This window comes from Microcebus murinus, chromosome 1 (genome assembly GCF_040939455.1).
Source record: "Microcebus murinus isolate Inina chromosome 1, M.murinus_Inina_mat1.0, whole genome shotgun sequence".
NCBI lineage: Eukaryota > Metazoa > Chordata > Mammalia > Primates > Cheirogaleidae > Microcebus > Microcebus murinus.
This window is the reverse complement of record NC_134104.1, coordinates 135,611,362-135,634,120: the sequence shown is the minus strand read 5'-3', so window position 1 is coordinate 135,634,120 and position 22,759 is coordinate 135,611,362. Positions and strand designations below refer to the sequence as shown.

Genomic DNA, 22,759 nt, shown 5'->3' with positions numbered 1-22,759 from the left:
ATTCACTCATTCATTCAATATTTTTTGATGCCCATTCTGTGCCAAGCACTCTGGGATGTACTCAGTGACAAGGTAGAAATATGGTCCCTGTGCTTGAAGAGTTTTCATGTTAATGGGAATGAAAGCTCAGGAGTCTGGTATATAAGGCCTTTTCCCTTATATGAACCTGTGCCGACCCTTCTCCCACCTCTTTGTTTCCCAATCAGATTATAATAAGAAACAGTTATTGAGTGTTTCTTATATGTAGGTGGGCTTGATGCTCTCATTTAATATTTATTGCAATCCTATGAGGAGGGGAACACCTACCATTCCCAAAACTGCTTTACAAAGGAGGCTGGCAAGGTGAGGTAACTTGCCTAAAGACACAACTAGCACAGAATGAGCCCTGAGTAGTCTGCCTCCTGCAAGGCCAGGGCTTCACCTGGGGCTATCTCCCCTCCTCTTCAGATCCACGTTGTTGATCTTGCTGTTATCTCTGCCTGTAATGCCCTCCCTTCTCCCCTTCCTATTTATTTGATGAAGAGTTTTTTTCTCTCTACTTTCACACTCAAGACAGAACAGTTCTGTGACCAGATATGTGGGTTTTTCTTCCCCCACACACCAAGCAATCTCTGTTGGACACCAACTGAGCATCCTGTAATTGAATTAGTTTCTGACATTACCTGGAGACAGTGTCAGATCCTACAGGTTGAGGGCTCAGTCCCACAAGACTGCTCCCACTTCCGACATCAATGACAAGTAGTGGTTGTCACATGACACTTCGTACTGCCAAGCTACAAACCGAGGTTCTCACAACCCCCTCCTTAGGTCAGATAATTTGTCAGGACGGCTCACATAACTCAGGGAAACACATTTACCAGTTTATTAGAAAGGATATTACAAAAGGTGAAGATGTACAGTTAGACAAAGAGATGAAAAGGGCAAGGTTTGGGGGTGTGTTGAGCTTTCATGCCTTCTCCAGCCACCTCTACATGTTTAACAATCAAGAAGCTCATCAAATCTTGTCCAAGAATTTTTATGGAGCTTAATCCCAGCCTACTGCTCCCTTCCCATAGGTCGGTAGGTGGAGCCCCCTGTAATCCATTTGGGTCTTTTTGGTGAATGGGTTTTCTAGGGGTCCCACCATAAGTAACTTTATTAGCATAAACTCAGGAGTTTTGAAAGAGGTTATTTTTTAATAACAAAAGACATTGCTATCACTCAGGAAATTCTAAAGGTTTTAGGAGGTCTCTGATAGGAACCTGGGACAAAGACCTAATGTATTTCATATCTTATCACATATACCATCATCATTCATGTATTAGTTTAAATCTTTTGCATTTCTCTGTAGCTTTTACGAATTCCTTCAAATATATCCTCCTCTGACAGTGGGCAGTCCAATCCTCTCCCACCCCCAGCAGAATTCATCCCATTCTCCTTCACTGAGGTTCCCAGGACTGTATTAGAGCTGCATACATTGCATCATTGACATTTGTTTATGTATCAGTGTCTTATATTCTGAAATCCACAATATTGGGGACTAGGTCTGTCTTTGTTTTAATTTTTCTTTATTTTTTGAAAATCTATCTGTATGCATAGGATACAGAAATAAAAAACAATGATTGTTTAACTCATTTTCCTTTTGTCTTTCCTTCAGTGAGGCTGCCCTGGTGCTCTCAAAAACACCATTCCAAGGATTTTAGTTTTCCTTATAGGATCAGATAATTAGAAACATTTAAATTTCAGCAGTGACCAAGAAAAAGCCATAAAGATACACATAATTGTCCAAGAATCCTCTGCTAAAGGCTAAGAATGGTTTCAGGCTTCTCAAAATGATAAAATATTACTAAATTTACAAAATATGCCCTGTCTCATAGAGAATTGTTCTCAGGAAAACTGTTCACTCCTTGGGATGGAGATCTTGCCAGGGTATATCCAAGTCCCTGCTAGGATTACCTACTGTTCCAGAAACCCACGCATGTCTTGAATTTAGGATACAACTAAAACTCATTAATTTTAGGAGCTACCATTTTATTGTTAGTGATGAATTTAGGTTCATATTCACCTTTGTTTAACCAATGTCTCCCTGTGCCACATTTCAAATGAATATTTAAAATACTTAAGGAAACAATTTGCCTCTCAGCACCTTGGAACACTTGATAGTCATGTCCATTTGCATGGAAGCAATTTTGATGCATTATCTTCCTTATTCATTTCATCATCATCTCAGAATGAACTTTGGCTGCAACCGAAGGTGATAAATTTTATAATTCAGACCTTCACTACATTATTCTTCTATCAAGATGAAGTGAGGAGTGGAAAAAGTGCATGGCAACATAGAAGTCACTCAAAAAATATTTGTGGATTGAATAAGCCAGTAGTTCATTTTTTTTCTTTTCACAAGATGGATGAAGAGAAACTCATTGTTTAGCAAAGTCTGCCAAGCATGTATTTTTAAGCCCTTCTTGAAGTTGACTGGTTAGCACATTCATCTCTGATACCAAGGGTCTTGGCTCCTACTTTGGCCTTGTTACTACTTTGGCTACATCCTCAGCTGTCACCCATGATGCTCTTAGGTCTTAAGAATAACAGATATTTTGCCCCACTCATTCATTTATTCATTCATTCATTCAATTAACACATATACTGAGCATTTATAGGGGCCAAGCACTCTTGTAGGTACAGGGAGATAACAGCAAACAAAACATACAAAAAAACAATCACTGCCACATGAAGCTTATATGGAACACACATTAGTCTTTGTGTGTGTAGACAGACAATGAACATAAAAAAATATACAGACTGTTATAAGGGGATGAGTGTTATGTAGGAAAATAAAGTAATGAAAAGGGAATGAAAGGTGTTCTGTATACACTTATTACAGTTTCATGGGAGGGGACTGTATTATAAGAGAGCCCAGAACAAATTCTTCAATATAACATCAAATTAGAGAATGATGGTATGGGCACAAGTGATTGATGCCTTCAACCAGGAGGCTTTATACCCCATTTCCCCTCTTCCTCCATATTCCTCCTTTTCATTTTTATTTCATTTTTTTTTCTCTTTTCTTTACTTTAATGAGGCATTAGGATGGTGGGACAGAAAGAGCAGTTCCACTCACTAGAACCTAAAGTCAGTTATCTCAGTGACCCTCAGCTTCCTCATCTGTAAAATGGGGACACAACACATTTTATAGTATTGTGAGGATTAGAGAACGTTTGCAGAATGTCAGTGTCTAATCGTAGGCCTCTTTATATGGTCAGCTGTTATGAATAGAGACACATCTGCTTTTGTACAAGTGCAGGAACAGCCTAGAGGTGACTCTAGGAAATTTAGGACAAAAGGGGATGAGGGCCCAAGAAAGGAATGAGTCATAGAGAATAGTTAACAAAGAACTATTTACTAATACCCTGTTGGAAATGGACAGAATGTGAGCTTCAGACCTCTGAAATATACAGATGTGTTTCTTTCCATGGCACAGATTTAGCTCTTCTCAGCTAAACCTTTTGTGATCTTTCTTAAACACTCAAGAGAACCCTGTTAACAAAAATGACAGTAAGTGTGGCACGTGCCAGGCACTTTTATGGATAGAAATCCACTTAATGCTTCAGTGACCCTGAGTGGCAGGCATGAACATCATCCCCAATTACAGGTACAGATATTTGAGAGACGCCCTATAGGGCGGACTCAGAAGCGTGGGAACTGTTGTGGTGCCCGGCCAGCGGGGCAATTGCACGACGACACCTGGGCAGCTGTACTCCCTCTTTCAGAGTCCCTGAGTTTGGATTCACGGCTACTGGGCTGAGGGAAAAGAAACTTGCAGGAGTAGTGAAGACCTGTTAATTCCTTTGGAGGTTCTCGTGAGGTGACCTCAGTTCTCTTTAGGGGCTGGAGGAAAGGGGTGGCGTCCCTAGGGGCCAAGGGATGTGGTGACGCCCAACCCCACTTCCGAACGTCAAGGGAGCTTCTGACGCGAAAAACGAATTTGTCTCATCCGGGGTCAATTAAGCTTTTACAAAGAGGGGCGGGGCCTCCTGAGGAGGTGGAGGGTGCGAAACCCTTCGAGCCGCCAATTGGCTGGGAGAAGTGTCCGTCCCGCCTCCCTCCCGCCCCATCTCCGGGTGGCCTCCCGGCGGGGCCGCGGGCGCGGAGGAGCCTGGTGGTGCCAAACTGGCAGGGGGCGTGACCCGAGGGGGCGGTGCGAGGGGCGTGTCGGGGCGGGACCCCGGCGGTGCGCGCGTCACGGCTTGCGGCGCCGCCCCCCGAGCCCCTCCTCCTACGCGGCTGCCTTCTCCCGGCTCGGTCCTCGCGCTCGCTCAGTTCTCGCTCCATGTTCCACGCCGCGGCCTCGCTCCCCCGCGAGAGCCAGGCAGCGGCCGCAGCGCGCACACGCGCGCCCCGCCGTCTCCCGCGCCCGGCGCCCGGCTCTCGCCGCGAGCGCGCATCCCGCGCACCGTCTCACGTTCGATCCCCCTCGCGCGCCGGGGTCTCGGCGGCAGCGGCAGCGGCGGGCAGACCGCGCGGGGAAGCACAGTAGCGGTGGCCACAGGCTGGCCGGCCGGCCATGGAGGCGGATGGGGCCGGCGAGCAGATGAGACCGCTACTCACGCGGGTAACGAGCAGGGTGAGGGCGCCGCGGCGGTGGGGCTCCTTGGCGGGGGAGGGCGCGGAGCGAGGCAGACAAAGGCAGGGGCACGGCGGGCGGGCGTCGCGTCTCTGCCACCTCGTCCCAGGCCCCGCTTCCCTCCGGCTCCCGGCCGCCGGCGCGCCTCGCCATCCCCTTTGTGTGGCTGCCGGGGGCGCGGGGGCGAGGGGGCGGGCGGCGGCGCCGGGGAGGCCCGCGTCGGGGCGGCCGGCTGCGCTGCCCGTCATCCTCGGCTTGGCGCGGCGAGACCCCGGCATCCCGGCAGGGGCCGCCTTGGACCCCGACCGTCATGCCTTCCTTTCTCTCCGCAGCGCTGGCCTGCCCTCTTTCCCGGCGTTCCCCCCAGCCGGGGTCCCGCTTCCACTTGCCTTGGCGCCGGAGTTCAGATTAGCCCCTCGAAAACACGTCTTCTCCTTCTAGGGAGGACCGCGGCTCCACCTGTCTCTAGCCCAGGCAGTGGTGAAGAGCTGGTGTGACTCTTTCCCCTCTTTCCGAGCCTCCCCACCCGGCCCGCGGTGTGCTTTGTTCGGTGAGTTCTCCGGCCGCGTGGGCTAGCCGCCTGCCTTTGCGGCCGGGGCCGCTTTTCGCTGTTGCCTGCCAGGTCTGCTTTCTCTTCTGCCTTGAACCCGAGGAGTGTCCGCAGGCCAGGTGGAAAGGGAAGGGTGTCCTGAGCCTTCGGCTACTCCTTCTCTTCGTCATCCTGACACAGTCGCGTTTCCTGGCTTTGCCTTCAGGCTTGGAGGGCAGTGGGGATGGCCACTTGTAAAGGCCAGTGTTCCCATTTGTGCTGATGGATGAGTGGCCACGCTCAAGAAGCAGACTTCCTGCTTTCATGTAGAGCACATGTGTCCCCACAGTTGTAATTCTCTTCTCCCTTCCTACTTCGTGACTCAAAAGGAGATTGGAGGTGTTACACATTTTCCTACTTCCAGTTTTTACTCTGTGACCAGCAAAGGAGGGAAAGTTGCAGGGAAAATTTTCCAGTCTTTCATAGCTAACAGGGAAAAATGCTTTTCATATGTTTTTATTCAGGAGTTTTCCTTAAAACACCTGCCCCTTCCCCTTTTAAATTTTAAAATTATTGTTAAAGCCATGGGGAGTAGTCATTCATTACTTCAGTGTATTCATTAATACGTTCTCTAAACATAGAAGAAATAAAGTCTCCAGACAGTGAAGTCATTTAGCAGTGGTCACTGGAAAGATCATTCACAGTGATGGTAATGGAATACTGGAAACCCGTTGTAAGGAACCTTCTGTAATTCTTTGTGTGGCCTGTGAATGAGCAGTGTTTTATAGCACCTTCTCTAAGAGTGTGTATCCCGTACACTGTTGTCTGTTCTTAAATTTATTATTTGCAAATTTTCAGTTGAGCAGTAAAGACAATTTGAGTTTTCACAAAGCTGAATAGAACCTGTGATGAGTTCTCAGATATTGCCTACTTAGCTAGCAGAAGAAACAAATAAGGCCAATTGCCCTCCAATTCATTCATTGATTGTAATAACACTGATTTAAAACCTATTCTGTAGTATCCAACAAGACAGATCTAAGTCTACCCTAATAGAAGTTATATTCAAGTGGGGAAGACGATGACAAAGGAATTATTTAACAGTGCTGTTAATGGCATGGTAGGGAGCATCTTGGAAGGGTATACTTCCTAAAGCTTTGGAAAGATAAGTCTTGGCTACAGTAACCATTTACTAATCAATAATGGAATTCAAATACCATAAGGTAGCATACAGTCTAAAAATAGCATGAAAGAATGGAACACTCTATGTTGAAGTAGAGAACATTATGATTTGAAAACTGCAAAGAGGAACTGTTGGCATTGACAAAGTTAAATCTTTGCTCGCCCATTTTTCTCTGATAAATGAGAGCCATAAAAATGAGAGATTATATTTTATCAATCATAACTTTTTTCTAACTCACAGCAGATTGCTTAGCATAACCAAAAAACTAGAATAAAATTAATATTCATAAAATACCATCTTAGGTCTGTAATTATGCAAAAAAATTTGAATAGATTTATGGCAGTTTATATTATTCAGAAACTGGAGTCCATCTGTTTCATAATTGAGGCTCTAAAGTTTCTTCTCCTAAAATTCTGTCATTTCACTTATCATACTATTGGGATAGAGAGAGGAAAGTCATTATCTTACAAAAATGCAAGTTATGTTTTGCTTTGGTATAAAAACTCATTATTGTAGATCTCACTGGGAAGTTATTTTTTGGTCTTACGTTGGTATGGGTTAAATCCTGTTACAAATAGCACCATTTAGAAGGTTCCCAAGTGTTAGCAAGTGATCTTAAAGCATTACAGTGGTAGCAATTCTGTTACCACTGGAATTTTGGGACTGTTTCATGAATTTTGTATATGATTTCATTCATTTATGGATATTTGTTAAGTATCTCCTAGGTACCAGGAACTGGGGATATAGGCAAATAATGTAGATAGAGTCCTGCCTTCACTGAGTTTATTTTGGCATGTGGAGTGAACACAGTGATAGCATTTACATTCTTGCTAATTCCATTTGCCAGTGCCAGTTAAAACATTTCATGAGTCTGTTACAAATATTTTTAAAAAGATCATTAGAATAAATGAAAGATACTAACAACCCAGTATGAATTTAGTGATGATTGACAAGTGAAGTTTTTTTTGTGTGTCTGTAAGTAATCATTCTCTTGGGGAATTGTAATTGATAGCTCTACAGATATGGCACCCCAGATATACTATCAGGATTTCAGTTACCTTTTTGCCTTTTTTTTTTTTTTTTCAGATAGGGTCTTGCTCTGTCATCGGGGCTAGAGTGCAGTGGTGTCATCATAGCTCATTGCAACCTCAAACTTAGCGATCCTCCTTGCCTCCGCCTCCTAAGTAACTATGACTATATTTGCGCATCACCATGCCCTGCTAATTTTTCTATTTTTTGTAGAGATGGATTCTTGCTCTTGCTCAGGCTGGTCTCAAACTGCTGACCTCAAGTGATGCTCCTGCCTTGGCCTCCCAAAGTGCTAGGGTTTCAGGTGTGAGCCACCATCTCCAGCTTTTGCCTTATTGTTGGTAAATTTGGGCAATAATCCATGGAATTACAGTACATAGATAGCAAATCTGTCATCTGTCCAAAGGAAACAGTAAGACAATAAAATTGTATTGAATAATTGTTTTGTCTGGTCATTGAGACTGGTAAGTGCACAGATTTTCTAAGAGAGATTAGGGTATGAAAATTAGAGTATTCTAGACTCTTGTGTAGGTTAAAATCGAAAGCCAAAGTAACCCGATGGTGGAGGAACCTGGCATATTATTTTAGTGGTATGTGGTGTGTTAACCAATCTAGTCTAAAACATAGGTAGTTATAATTGTCAACATCCTGTAATGGGTTGTTTTTCTTCCTCTTTCCCTCCCCCTTTTTACTGTATCTTACCACAAATATGATCTTAAACTGGATAGCATCTGCAACTGACAAAATGGGCCATTTGTATAAAGGTGCATATGGGTGTTTCATAATGTTAATGTTACATGTTAGTCATAGATCCCTGTAGCTTTTCATATATATTATAGTTTCTTCTTGGTGGTTATGGTTTCTTCTGTAGTTATCACTTTTTATGCATACAGTGTTTTCAGTTTTGCAATAAGCATGCATCAGTAATAAAGCTCTCCTAGCTTACAATGAAATTTGTCTCTGTGTTTTTTCATGATCTGTGATTTTGTTTTTAATTATCTTAAGTTATGATCACACATAATTTTTAAATTTGTGTCTGTCTCCTCTACTTTAATCCTTCTAATGAGTTGATAAAAGCACCATTACCAATCACACATACACAGAAGTTCTACAGTTTTATGTCTTTCTGAAGAGCTGTTTAAAGACAATCCTAAATTATAACTTAGTCTGACTTAGGAAGTAAAGAATATAAAAGTTTAATTTGCTCTTCCTTGTCACATTGACTTTTAAAGACATTTAACCTTATGGATTGTCTATAAAATGTGAGAAGTGTTAAATATTCTTTATTTGATATTACATGTAAACACATACTAAAATGCCTTTCAATAAATAAAAGGCAACATTTTAGTAGACACAGGGAAATTAGATTGGCATAGTGAAGTCCAAAAATATCAAGTAAACATTGCTACATTATATCTCCAGCCCTTGCCTTTAATAGGCTAATAAACACAAATTAAAACACCAGTGAGTCTTGCTTGATTCCAAGACAGTGAAGGGATTTCCCTAGTATTTAAATATATTCACATAATCAGTTATATAAATCCAAATATAAAAACAATCTTCAGTAGGTTTTGAGATGGCAATTTTCTGACTTTATGAAAAGTTGAACATTACTAATTAAATCCAGTCATATCTTTAGAAAGGGAAAAACAGTGATAACATTTACTGAATGGGAATTGCCATCAAAATTCAAAAAACTGAATTAACCACATGTCAGTCTTAGTTAAATCAGGACTGTCCAACAAAAATATTCTGTCACTCTTTCATGATCTGAATTCTAGTGTGTGAGACCAATTGTGGTACACATAAAAAAAGTCATGAGATATTTATGTTTTATAATTAAGCCAGTGGCCAATTATTACCAATTAGTAGCTATATTTGAGATAAGCTGTGAAGTCTGCCCTTTCTCCCTTCTTGATCCTGGTGAAAATCATTTTTGTTCCAGGGATGTACTTGGGATTCTCCAAATATTCCATTAGTGTATCCTGTCCCCTGGTGATATCTTTGTTCTTCTTGGCATCTGCATAAGAGAATTCAGCAGCCTGACCTGTCTTCCTCCCAAAGAGACCGTGGAGTTTTGGCCTAGTCTTGTGCTTGTCTCCCTTTTCCACAGTGTGGCACTGGGCACACTTCTGAACAGAAATCTTGCCTTTCTCAACATCACCCATATTTAATTCTCTCTTTAGTTGCTGATTGTACAGAGGTTCCCAGTCAGAAGCCAGATGTTCTACTCTCTCTCTTTTTTTTTTTTTTTTTTTGAAACAGAGTTTCGGTATGTTGTCTAGGCTAGAGTGCCATGGCATCAGCCTAGCTCATAGCAACCTCAATCTCCTGGGCTCAAGTGATCCTCCTGCCTCAGCCTCCCGGGTAGCTGGGCCTACAGGTATGCACCACCATGCCGAGCTAATTTTTTCTATATGTTTTTAGTTGGCCAAATACTTTCTTTCTATTTTTTTAGTAGAGATGGGGTCTCGCTCTTGCTCAGGCTGGTTTCGAACTCCTGACCTTGAGTGATCCGCTGGCCTCAGCCTCTCACAGTGCTAGGATTTAGGCATGAGCCACCACGTCTGGCCTAATTTTCTATTTTTAGTACAGATATTTTTTTTCTCACTCTTGCTCAGCCTGGTCTCGAACTTCTGACTTTAAGTGATCCTCCCGCCTCAGCCTCCCAGAGTGCTAGAATTATGGGCATGAGCCACCCCACCCAGCCTTGCCTCTGTTTTTGGTTAGCAGACAATTTTGCACATTTTTTTTGCATTTTTACAATTTGGGGAAATTCAGGATTATTTGTACTTACAATGATAAACCACCAAGGGGTCTATGGTTGGCATAATGTTACGATAGTGTTTGGCAGTGCTGCAGTTAACAGTCTTCCTGAGGGCAGAGAGCTAACCTATTAGAGTAGGTTAGGTTTCCTAAATTAATGACTCTTTTCTTTCATGGGCTAGACATTTTCATTTTTTTTTTCTACCTCTCCCTCCTTCCCCTACATTTTCAAATTACTACTGTAAGAAGAGAATGGCCTAATCCTTCTTTTCAGTACTTGGTTTACGAAGATAATGTGGTTGTGATATAGATTTGCATTTTATCTGGAGCTGATATAATAGTACAGACAGATCTAGTTTGGGCTGTTTTAAGCAGATTTTCAGATTTCTTCCAGGAAGAATATATTTTTAAATATTTATTTTTTATTAAGCCATAGTTTGGATTTTAATAGGTTTACTTAAGCAGTTTTTAAAAATAATATGAAAGGGTAAAGCACAATCTGTCTTTCATAATAGAAAAGATGCTGTAATGTTTTAAATGTCCTTTTATTCCCTTTTGAGAATGTTATGTGGACTAGTGTCATTTGGTTCTCATTCTGTTCACATCTCAAGCAGTATAGAAATCATCTCCCTCTGTGAGTTCCAGGATCGTATGGTTGCTTTTCTGTGAGATTGCCCAGTTTGGAGAAGTTGAGTTGTTCTCTGATTAGGAACTTTAGAATTGGTTATACCTTTGAAAATAGATTCACACTTGGAAGATACCTATGTTCTATTTCATTATAGAAAGGAGTGTGGAATTGTTTCTCAAAAGAGCATGAAAGAAGGGTCAAGGCAATGCTTAATCTTTTTCTCTCATAATTTGCCATAGCACATCTATAATTAATACTTTGTGGTTTTGTTCTTGGTGCGTGTTCTTTGATATACAGAATGTTTTTAGTTCAATACTATTCTTTACTCTGGAAAAATACTGAATACACAGAAATCCTCTTACCTTAGGAATTTATGTGTTAAACAAAAATAGCATTAAAGCAAATTTATGTATAGTAGCCTCTCTACCCATTGAGTTCCATGGTAGTACTAGAGATGTCTCTGTTAAAAAAAGTCTTCTAAGAAACAAATTTTTGGTAAGGAATAATTTAAATTAGAATATTATTAGACTTTGGTCACTGAGATATGATCTTGACCTAGAAAACATCTTTTTCAAAATTTTAACACTTTTTAAGATTTGCCCTGGGTGGGTCAGGGAGGAAGTTGTGTTAGGGAAGTGCGGGAAGAGGATGTCACAGGGCTGCTATTCTGTGAATTACAGCTGACTCCTTGTTTAGGCAGATGCAAACTTTACCACAAAGCTTGATGAGAGGAGCCTGCTGAGCTCCACTCCTCCCCTGTACACCCTTCCCAAAGGTACTACCCCCAGAACCAGATGTGATAGCCCTGGATGGATCACCTTTCTAATTTATTCCTTTTCTCTCCTAATTGTTTCCCCTACTAAACTATAATTGTGCCTGGGTGTTGTTTTTTTTGATCTACATTTAAAACTCCCAGAATATGTTCTTTCTTTTCTCCTGCATAGTCACATTGCCACATTCCGATTTGCAGCAAAATTATATTTCTAGTAGCTGCTGCTGTCAAATGTGAAATGTATTACATTCTAAAAAATACTTGATGTTAAAATTTCATGTTGTATAATGTGAATTTAAGGAGAATTCTTGCTCCTGTAAGAATCTCATTCATTCATTCATTCATTCATTCATTCATTCATTCATTTATTTATAGTAAGAGACACTTGTGTAAAAATCAGACTACAACCCCTTGTAACAGTTCCCACAGTTATTTAACAGAATTTACTTTGCTTGATATTACTAGTTGTTAAACATGATTCCTTTAAGTATGCTTTGTTTGCTTTGCACCAAGGTATTCCTTTTGATGAATTCTCTGATTTTTTTCATTAGTGTTGCATGAGAAGTGTCCTAGGTTCTATCCTAGCATTTGGAGTATTAATGGTTCCATAGATAATATGGCACTGTCTAGTTACAATTGCTTTTAAAATAGTGATGACCATGTGATCAGTGTATGGGTCCATGAATCTTCAGAAACTATGAAAAATTTTATGCTTGTTATGCATTCTTTCCAGGAGAGGGTCAAATAGCTTTACATTCAGATCTCAAAGGGGTTTATAATTCAAAAACAGCTAAAGAATGTGTTCTGAAAATTAGCCTAGCTTGGTTTGGTGTTTTCCTTAAAAGTTCATAATCTTCTATTTAGTTTAAATAGCTGACAATAATTATTACATCCACTGTATTTAACATTCCATTATGGTTTGTTTTGTGGAATACTAGATCTGTAGGCGATTCTGCCAAACAAGCGTTCTGTAGCCAGATAAGTTTGGGAAATGTCCTAGGACTCTGAAAGGCTAAGGCAGGTGGATGACTCAATGTTAGGAGTTCAAAACCAGCCTGAGCAAGAGCGAGATCCTGTCTCTACTAAAACATAGAAAGAAATTAATTGGCCAACTAAAAATATATACAAAAAATTAGCCAGTGTGGTGGCTCAGGCCTGTAGTCCCAGCTACTTGGAAGGCTGATGCAGGAGGATGGGAAGATAGCTTGAGCCCAGGAGTTTGAGGTTGCTGTAAGCTAGGCTGACACCGAGGCACTCTAGCCCAGACAACAGAGTGAGACTCTGTCTCAAAAAAAAAAATGAAAAAAAAAAAATGTTTGAGAAATGTCACACATGTATTTTGGAGAGTCACAATGCATAACAATATACAAATGATCTGAGAAATGCTGTAATAAATACATAGGAAGAGAATACAGCTATGTGAGTTGGCAGTTCCTGATGGTTCTTATAAAATATGAATAGTATGTCACTAATATGTTGTTATGGGTCTAAGCAAAACCTGTGATATTGATATATAAGCCCTTGTAAGATATAATTTTTCCTCTGTAAATTAGAACTCATTTTGTTACTGTAACAGGAGAGATTTGAAAAATGTATCACTTAAAATTCCTGGGAAGCAACCTAATAGGGCCACTTGTTGTATTAAATTATCATATAGCCACATAGTAGGATATCAGAGCTATAAAAAAATGTACTGATATGGAGAGATCTCTAGGATAAATTGATTTAAAAGTAGCAAGGTGTGGGTTAGAGTATACTGTATGGTACCTTTTCTGTAATGGAGAAATAAGAATATGTGTTTGTATTTACTAGTATTTGTACATATACTGGGAAGATAAACAGGAAATAATAAAAATGGATAGGAGTAGGAGCAAAAGTTCAGTGTATACTTTTCTGTACAGTTTTCATTTTTGAGCCATGTAAATGTATTACCTAGTCAGTAAAATAGAGGATGATTTCTTATATTACTTTATGCCATAGACTGAAATAGCAAGCTATTTCATGAGATGCGTGTGATTGTTAATGTAGTCTAATATATACAAAGTACCTAATTTTTCATGATATAAAGGTACCACGTAAATACCAAAGTTGTTAATACATACCTGTCAGTAAAATAACATATTAAATGGGTAATTATATATTGAGTGTATGAATCCCTGGGAAATTTTCAGTTTGCAAGTTACTAATGTCCTGACGGCCCTCCTCTCGCTTTCAACTTCTTTTTTGTCCGTTGAGGTGTAAAGGAAAGGAAGGCAGTGAGAAGAGACTGGAGACTGGAGTGCTGTTGCTACAAATGAAGGGGCTTAGGTATAGGAAAATCACTGCTTGTGCTTGGTTATATACTTTTTTTTTTTTTTTTTTCGGAGGCAGGGCCTCCCTCTGTTGCCTGTCTAGAAAGCAGTGGCATCATCAACAGTTTACTGCTGCCTCAAACTCCTGGCCTCAAGCCATCCTTCTGTCTCAGCCTCCCCTCAGCTGGGACTACAGGCCTGCACCACCACTCTTAGTTAATTTTTTTCCTATTTTTTCTAGAGATGGGATTTTGCTATGTTACTCAGGCTAGTCTCCAACTCCTGGCATCAAGTGATCCTCCTGCCTTGGCCTCCCAAAGTGCTGTATTACAGGCCTCAGCCACCATGCCTGCCTGGCCTGTTATATACATTTTTTAAACCTAGAGTGTTTCTTTGTGATCTTTGTATTTATGTTCACTTGTGGATCTTTAAGAAAAATTATCCAGATGAATTACATTTGTGAAGATTACTGTAGCACAGTAGTGGGGGCACCATTCATATTGTTTTCTTGTTTTTGCTTCAGAGGCATTTGCCATTTAGCTTGAGTTCCCTATGTATGGTTTCTCTTGGAGTTGTGCAACACAGCACAGCACTACTGTGGGAAGATAGCACTGTAACTGTAGATTCCTAATGCTGTTGGACATAGCCCATGTGCAATGTCTGTCACTTCATTAAAAAAATAGAAATAAGACTAAAGACATGATTTAGACACTTTTTAGAAGCCAATAATTGGGAATAGATAGATGATAGATTTTTTTCCTCTCTTGAAAGTATTTTTATATTTATAATCGAGTATGTTCCTCAGTGTCATTCTGAGACTTTACAGCCCTTCAGATAAAATAATGAAATACCACTGAAGGTTCTACCACAGTCTTCCTCCAATCCTACCACTGGGCTGGGAGGGAGGAGGAATGTCATGTTTCTCACATTGATGCAAATCCTAGTTTAGGATTTATGGTTTTGTCCTTTGCTGTGTTGAAAGCTGGTGACGAACAAGTAATTAACTTTTTAGAGAAAGTCTGCTCTGAGCCATACATTTTATTAGGTATCTGATTTAATCACTTATCATCCCTATATTGTAGATGTGAACTCATGGGCAAAGAGAGTTATTTTCTAAAAAATTCCAGGCCATACAGTTAGTAAGAGGCTAAGCTGAGGTTTGAACTCATGATTAATGCCATGCCACTGCTTGTCCCCTGATCTTCCACTTCTCATTAGTCTGGAGTAATGAAAGATCCCTGTTTGTCAATACCATTTGATATTATACATATTAGATAATTTTACTTATATGATACTTGAAATTTCTGTTTGCCTCAGATAATTCCAAGTTAACTGTAGTTGTTTCCTTCTGTATTTAAAAGCTTTTATTACTATAACTTCTGTGAATTAAGTTGCTAATGTTATAGAAATTAAATATCTGAATTGGCCTCTCTTCCTTTAGATTCCCTGAGGGTTGGGATAGAATTTTTCTGGGTCATCATTAAATTCTTAATTAGGTCTAGTCTAGGGTTGAACAAGTAGAAAGCATTCAGTAAATATTTTTTAAATGAATGAATGTTAGGATAATATTATGAACTCATAAAATTTGAAGTCAGATATACTTCTGTTGTTTAATCAGTCAAGTAATAAATTATATACCTTTTATTTGTGGTGTTAACCATTAAGAAAAAGAATCCTACCTTACTTGAGATAACTGCCAATAGAAGAGAATGTTTTTTGCCTTGGTCCCATTGAGTGGAAATATTGAGAAAATGCAATAAATGCAACGTGGATTGATACCAAAGTAAGAATATTTAACATTTTTTTAAAGCCTGAGATAAAATTTTAGGCAGGTGAGTATTAAGCACAATTAAAATGAACATTTTATGAACATTTGTCTTATTTTCACTCAGTTTTAAATACATTTAAATTGATTGTTGAAAAACTGGGTATTTTATATATTAATTCTCACGTAATTTTTGCTTTATGAAAAGTGGGACTTTTAATGTACATGATTATAAAGGTAATGGTGACAAGAAAAGGGATTTCGGATCCCACACGTCAGCTGTTATATATATCGGTTTGAGATTGTGCTATTTTATTAATTCTTTAGAATTATTACTTACATGATATAAATTTTTTCTCTTCATCTGGTTTTAATTTCATGATTTTAAAGTTTGTGGACCTTTTTCATTCCTAGACTCTGCCTCCCTAACTTGCCAACTCGTGTATAAGTGTTTGTACAGGTGCTGTGACTAGCCAATGCTTTGACTCAGTAGAGTCCTTTCAGTGATATTCTGTACTTATTTTTGTTTTGCTCATAATTATTCTCAAGTAACCTTATTTATAACATGTCCAGGAGGAACTTCCTTCTCCATTTTTGCACATGCCATTAGCAATATCCTCAGATTCAGGTTCTGTTATGAGCCTGTTTGTATCTGGGCAAGTTGGTCTTTTTGTTAGGCATAAGGGATTCATTTGGTCTAAATGTGGCCTTCATTTGGCCTTTCATTTTATTTTATTGAGCTGTTTTACACAGTAAAAGGAAATTTGGTAATAACCACAAGCCGAAACCCTCATTTTCAAAACAAGATAAAATTTGGAGGTGGCTTAACCTGGCTATAACAAGTATGTGTTTGGTTTTCAGACACACCTGGGTTCCTTACCCCTAATGTGCCACCAGGTACCCTTGGGCAGCTAACGCCTTTGAATCTCACTTTTCTTATCTATGAAATTGGAATTCCTGTATTAAACTTATCTCATTGGTCTTTTTCACGATCAGGGAAAAGAATATACTGTGTATACAATGCTATACTGTGTATACAATGTGCCCCTTGGAGATTTGCTACTATTAAATAATAACCTGTGTTCTTATGGAATATCCTACATATCAAAATTCTAAGAGTTAGTGTACAGATTGATTGAGAAATATAATAGAAAATAGAAACTCTTGATTATCCTTAAATCCTAGTATTGAGATATTCTGGAGAGCTCTATGGGCAGGGGTTAGATATTAGTTTGTTGCCTTAACCATAACATTTTTGCTTGCTTGTTTGTTTTTTGAGGCAGGGTCTCTGTCTCCCTGGCTAGAGTGAAGTGGCATCATCATAGGTCACTGCAACTGTAAACTCATGGTCTCAAGCGATCCTCCTGCTTCAGCCTCCAGAGTAGCTGGGACTACAGGCCCGTGGTACCACATCTGGCTAATTTTTCTATTTTTTGTGCAGACAGGGTCTTGCTCTTGCTCAGGCTGGTCTCAAACGCACGAGCCACTGCGCTGGCCTAAGCATCACAGTTTGAACAATATAATTATATTTTGACAAAATGTTTAAAAGCTTAAAGCATAATTTAATTATCTTTCTTTAAATAGTTTAACCATTTTGGCAAAATATTTAAAATATGGTATGTCTCTCTTTTTGAAAATAGAGTACTGATCACTAACTAGACTGTTTTTTAAATCTTGTTTTAACTATTTTATCACTGACTTTCTTTTTTTTTTGAGACAGAGTCTCGCTTTGTTGCCCAGGCTAGAGTGAGTGCCGTGGTGTCAGCCTAGCTCACAGCAACCTCAAACTCCTGGGCTCAAGCAATCCTCCTGCCTCAGCCTCCCAAGTAGCTGGGACTACAGGCATGTGTCACCATGCCCAGCTAATTTTTTTTTCTAGATATATATATATATATATATGTATATGTATTAGTTGGCCAATTAATTTCTTTCTAATTTTATAGTAGATATGGGGTCTTGCTCTTGCTCAGGCTGGTTTCGAACTCCTGACTTCGAGCAATCCGCCTGCCTCGGCCTCCCAGAGTACTAGGATTACAGGCGTGAGCCACCGCGCCCAGCCTATCACTGACTTTCTTATCTGGTATAGATTTGTTATAGATAACAAATGAAATCATATAGTTATTTAATGGGGATGGCAGAGGGGTCCTCAGTTATCTCACCTATATAGCCTCTAAGACACAAATTTTACCCCCTAAGACTGCCTTCTGATTCTTGGCTTGTTGTAGATAGCTGAGATTGTTAGATAGCTTAATTCTATTTTGATGAGATCTGCTGTTAGGCTTTCAAAATTTAATGTGCAGGGTATTTTGAGGCAAAAGTACTTAGCATAGTGCTTGGCAGAGTAGGCATGAGATAGTTCCTCGTTATTCTACTGAGACATGATGACAATAAATTATCCTTATTAAAAGGTTCATAGTTTCATCTTAAATTTGCTATTTATATATTTATTTCTGTTCTGAAATAAGAATTACCATGTATTTTGTTGGTTAAAGTGATAGTTTTCTGAATTTTGTTTTGAGAGTGTGTGTGTATATATGTGCACACACTTTCTTTATATGATTATATATTTAAATCATTCAGGTCATTAGACAACTTAAGGATATTTAGGAGTTTTCAGATTAACTATATAGCACTGAATTTTATTAGATTAAAATACTCAAGCCACCTTTCTATTTTACCACAGTGATTTCTCAAAGAAGTAATTAAAATAGGAATTTTCAGGTAGTTCACCTTGTTTTAAAGAGGTCACATACATACTGTCTTTATTAAGTTAACTACATTTTTGGAAATAGATGTTTTCTTACCTCCGTTTTTAAGCTGCTTCAAATCTCATTTTTTAAAAAACAATTTTGATGGAGATAAGATATAAATAAATAATTATTTTACTGATTAAAAATCAAAACAGTATTTTAATATAATGATCCCATAGCAAAGTGTAGGCCCAGCAGAATTTGAATTCATACTGGAGGTGTGGTGGTGAGAGGTGGGAGATAGGTTGTAAAGGGAGTGGAGGACAGGATTTTTAGATTAAATTTCATCATTTCAAATCACAGCTGAAAAATGGGAATTACATGTTTTATATTATTGCACTCAATTTTTATATGTTAACTTATTTTGCTGTCATCTGCTAATTGCATTGACTTAGCAATACATGCCTTTAATAGGTTAGGAAATGAACATGGACTGGATTAGCCATAGGGATTGTTTTATACTTACAGCCAGTGCTGCTTCTGTTATGGTTGTGAACTTCAAATAGTAGGGGCAGTTTGAGACTGTAATTTGACAGCAGTGAATTTCAGATGATGTGCGGATTGCTGCTTCTCCCCACATCTACAATAAGTACGATTATCTAATTGGAGGAATAAATCCTGTTCACTGAGAAAATTTTTGTAGAAAGGCAAAATTTTTCTACAAAAAGGCGAAATGATAACATTTTCAGCTTTATTTTTCAAGCTGCATCAAGAGGATGGCATATAAATTGTAATAAATGAGTATTGGTAGATAAATTTTGGCTGGGCCTATTGGGTAGGTGGTCACTTGCTGTTTAATGCCTTGAATAACTCCTGTCACAGTTTTTGTTTTAGTTTGTCATCTGAAATAAATTAACTTGACCCACCATTTATAGAATGCAGACTTAGTATGTTTAATCAGAATTTTTTACTTATGTTGTTGATGGTGAATTCAAGCTTTAAATTTGCCCTTTTTCACCTTGTTCTTCACTGTTCAAAGTAGCTAGGGAGCTTAAACCCTGACTATCCTCTGCCTGCGGCCTGTCCAGCTTTTTAAAAGTAGTTATTGTTGAATAAAATTTATGAAGGATGTACCCCAAATATTTATTTCCTGAATCTCTTCCTTACTACAGGTTGAATCTTTTCCAAACTGCACATTGGGACTTATTAGTGATTTGCAAAAACAATTTAGTGGATTATGACAAGTATTAAAAGTATTAAAAGAATTCAACAGAATAGAAAATAAAAAAATACATTACAAATAGTAAGGACTCATATTGTTTTGTAAAACTTTTGTTTTATACATATATGACATGTAAACATATGTGTATACTGGGTTGTGATACAAATGTATTTTTTTCTAGGGGTTTGCTGTTTAAAAATAAGTTGGAAAACTATTGGTATAGATTAACATTGATTACATTCTTTTGGGAATAATACTTTTTATAAATTACAGTTTTAACAAATCTAAGTATTAAGTATTTAGATTACAGTACTTATTTGATTATTTATAAGTTAATGCTACATTAACTTATAAATGTAGCATTATAAGTTAATGCTACATCAAAAGGTTTTTATATTGGAGAATTTAATTCATATTTCATTAACTGTAATAAATTGAGATCTAATAAGAAGGAAGAACTGCCAACAGGTTATCCTCTGTTCAGTTTCAAATCCATCAACTGCTTAAGCTTTTAGGCTCATTGAGCCAAAAAATTGTAATATCTACAGTTAACAAGATTTTGTTTAGTCAGTTTGACTCAGAAATACCTAAAATGTTACAATATTTTTCATGAGATGATCATTTAGAAAGGACTTAAATGGCAAATTCTGTAGAGAAAAATCTTAACCTTTAATGCTGTGGCAATTGAACTAATAATAGTCTGTTAGTATATCTTAGCTGCTTTGAGATTTTATAAGAAGCAGTATGAGACACATGGAATGCTTAATTAGACTGAACTGTACTTCTTATGTTTTATGTTTAGGTTTTATATTCATTAAAGCAGGCTTGAAAGAGGACAAGTATTTTTTTTTTTATAGGATAATCCTTAAAGACTTAGATTTTTCTGGAGAGAGATCTGAAGGAGATTCTATTTGGTTCAATAGTTTATTGATGGAGGAAAGAATGAATCTGATTTTATTTGATAAACTATAATTTATTAATAAAACTCATACTTTCAGATTATGTATCTGAAAGCAAAAAGGCAGAGTATGTTCCTATATTATTCCATTTTTTGTTTTTGTGTATCTTAATGGAAGAAAATTTAATACTAATATTAAATATTCCTTTGGATATTGAAAGAGATTAGAGGTTGATATTGAGTATCTCTTAGAGATGGGACTTAAGACTAAATAGATTATTATAATTTAGTTTTCGAACTTTTTACAAAGAACACACATTATTTTTGTAATACAAATATTTTTAAGTATCTGAAGTTATTGTCTTATAGCCACTGCTCAAAGATTAGTAGAATGATGTTTTCTAAAAGAGTTAAATTATTTTGCAGGGTTAGGACAATATGGTCAGTTTTTCTAAGACTGTCAACTGGATTGTCACTTTACTACCTCAGCAATGGCTTTAATATTGACCTATGTGTTTATTTAACTGTAAAGAGGTTTAATGAAAATTATATAATTGAAGTTTAGGCTCTCGAAGAGTAAATGTTTTTAAGTATTGCTGTCATCTTACCAGAAGTCCTCTAAATTATGGCATTCTGGAACTGTGTCCTTTTAAGAGGTTTTCAATCAAGTCTAATGAGTGTGTTAGGACTTTATGCATCTTTCCGTTTTACATTGTATCTTTCTTCCTTGTCACCTACTAATGTTCACTCCAGATCATGTATTAGAAATGTTGACACCTGGCCAGGCTTGGTGGCTGATGCCTGTAGTCCTAGCAGTTGGGGAGGCTGAGACGGGAGGATCACCTGAGGCCAGGAATTTGAGACCAGCGTAAGCAACATAGCAAGACCCAGACACTGCAAATAATAGAAAGAATTAGCCAGGCATGGTGACACGTGCCATGTGCCTGTAGTCCCAGCTACTTGGGAGGCTGAGGCTTTATGCCAGTGCATTCTAGCCTGAGTAAGAGAGTGAGACGCTGTCTCAAAAAAAAAAAAAAAAAAGTTGACACCTGACTTTCAGGCTGGTTTTCTTAACTACTGAGCTCAAATGATCCTCCTGCTTCAGCTTCCCAGAGTGCTAGGATTACAGGCCTGAGCCATTGCACCTGGCTTTTTTAATTTTTTTATTTTTTTTGTCCACTGCCTCCACTTTCTTTCTTATCCAGGCCTGTATCTTCAACCTCTCTCTTGTTGTATGAGGACATTAATCATAGTGTCTTTCTATATTAAATATTTTAGTAAATCCCTAATCCTTGATAATTCTGTTTGTAGTGGGGCTGTTTAAAACCACTGGAGAAATTAAGTCAGATGGCCTCATAGATTGGTGCATAAATTCATGTTTCCATCTGGTTCCTCAACAAAAACATGGAAATGCTGCTGTGACTTTCTAGTTATCTCCTGTTGTTTTCAGTGGGCCTATTAAATGGTCTCTGCTTTCTTCAGGTTGTATCCTTTCATTCCTCAGTTGCAGTAAATATTTTACTTATTTCAGAGTCATTAGAAGCTATCAGAAGGGAGCTCCATCATTGTTCTGCTATTTACGTGGATAACTCAACTCAGACTTCACACGTCTTAAACAGAACTTATCAATCCTTTTCTTCTTTCTGCATTTCTTATTTCAGTGAATAGAACTGCTATCCATTTGGTTGCTCAGTAGTTAAATGTGAGCATTATTCTTGACTTTTCTTTCTCTTTGTCCAAACACCAAATCCAGTGCATTCAGCGTCTATCTTTTGAATTGGTCTACTTCTCTTTTTACTTCCTTTGACCATCATAGTTCAGGCCTGTATCTTCATTTGCCTGGCATAATGCAGTAGCTTTCTAGCTGGCTTCCAACATGTAATTTTCTGCAGTGTATCCTTGTAGAGGGATCTTTGTACAGCATTGATTATCACTCTTCTGTTTAAAGCCTGTTAACTCTCAGGATGAGCCTGTACTCCTAAGCCCTGAAAGGTCTCAATTTCCCCCTCTCCATCTTTTTCTGTTGCTACTGCTCTTCCCACCTGTTACACATTTCAGCTATACTCAACTTCTTTTATTGGAACATACTAGACTTTTTTCTCATCTCTGAGTCTTGGCACGTTATAGTCCCACTCCTGTCACAGTGCCTGGCTCATGAAAGGCGTTTGATAAATATCTGTTGGATCATTGAATGAATAAGGGAACAAATGAGAGTGCTTTGTAGTAGAAGGATAGGTAAAAAAATTTCTGAAATATATATAAGCATCCAAACGATTCAGGTAGTGATAAAGTATACTTAAAATCTTTTATTCAAATACTTAGTTGATAATGTAAGGGCAACATGGATATTTAGAATAATGCATATATTTTTAGTAAGATGCAAATT

At 38.4% G+C, this 22,759-nt stretch overlaps 1 protein-coding gene and 1 pseudogene across 7 annotated transcripts in view; one reads left to right on the top strand and one right to left on the bottom strand.

The window, feature by feature from the left end:
- The first annotated feature begins 4,223 nt into the window (after positions 1 to 4,223).
- Positions 4,224 to 22,759, top strand: part of SLC4A7 (solute carrier family 4 member 7) — a 107,535-nt gene continuing 88,999 nt past the window's right edge. Inside the window, exon 1 of one of the 7 annotated variants that reach the window (XM_012786382.2) lies at positions 4,224 to 4,603. In XM_012786382.2, the coding sequence (XP_012641836.1) occupies positions 4,544 to 4,603 (60 nt within the window). In that variant the 5' untranslated portion in view covers positions 4,224 to 4,543. The remainder of the gene's footprint in view (positions 4,604 to 22,759) is intronic. The other 6 variants (XM_020280664.2, XM_076005845.1, XM_012786394.2 and 3 more) reach the window with 6 other exon arrangements.
- On the bottom strand, positions 9,207 to 9,509 carry LOC105883532 (cytochrome c, somatic pseudogene; annotated as a pseudogene).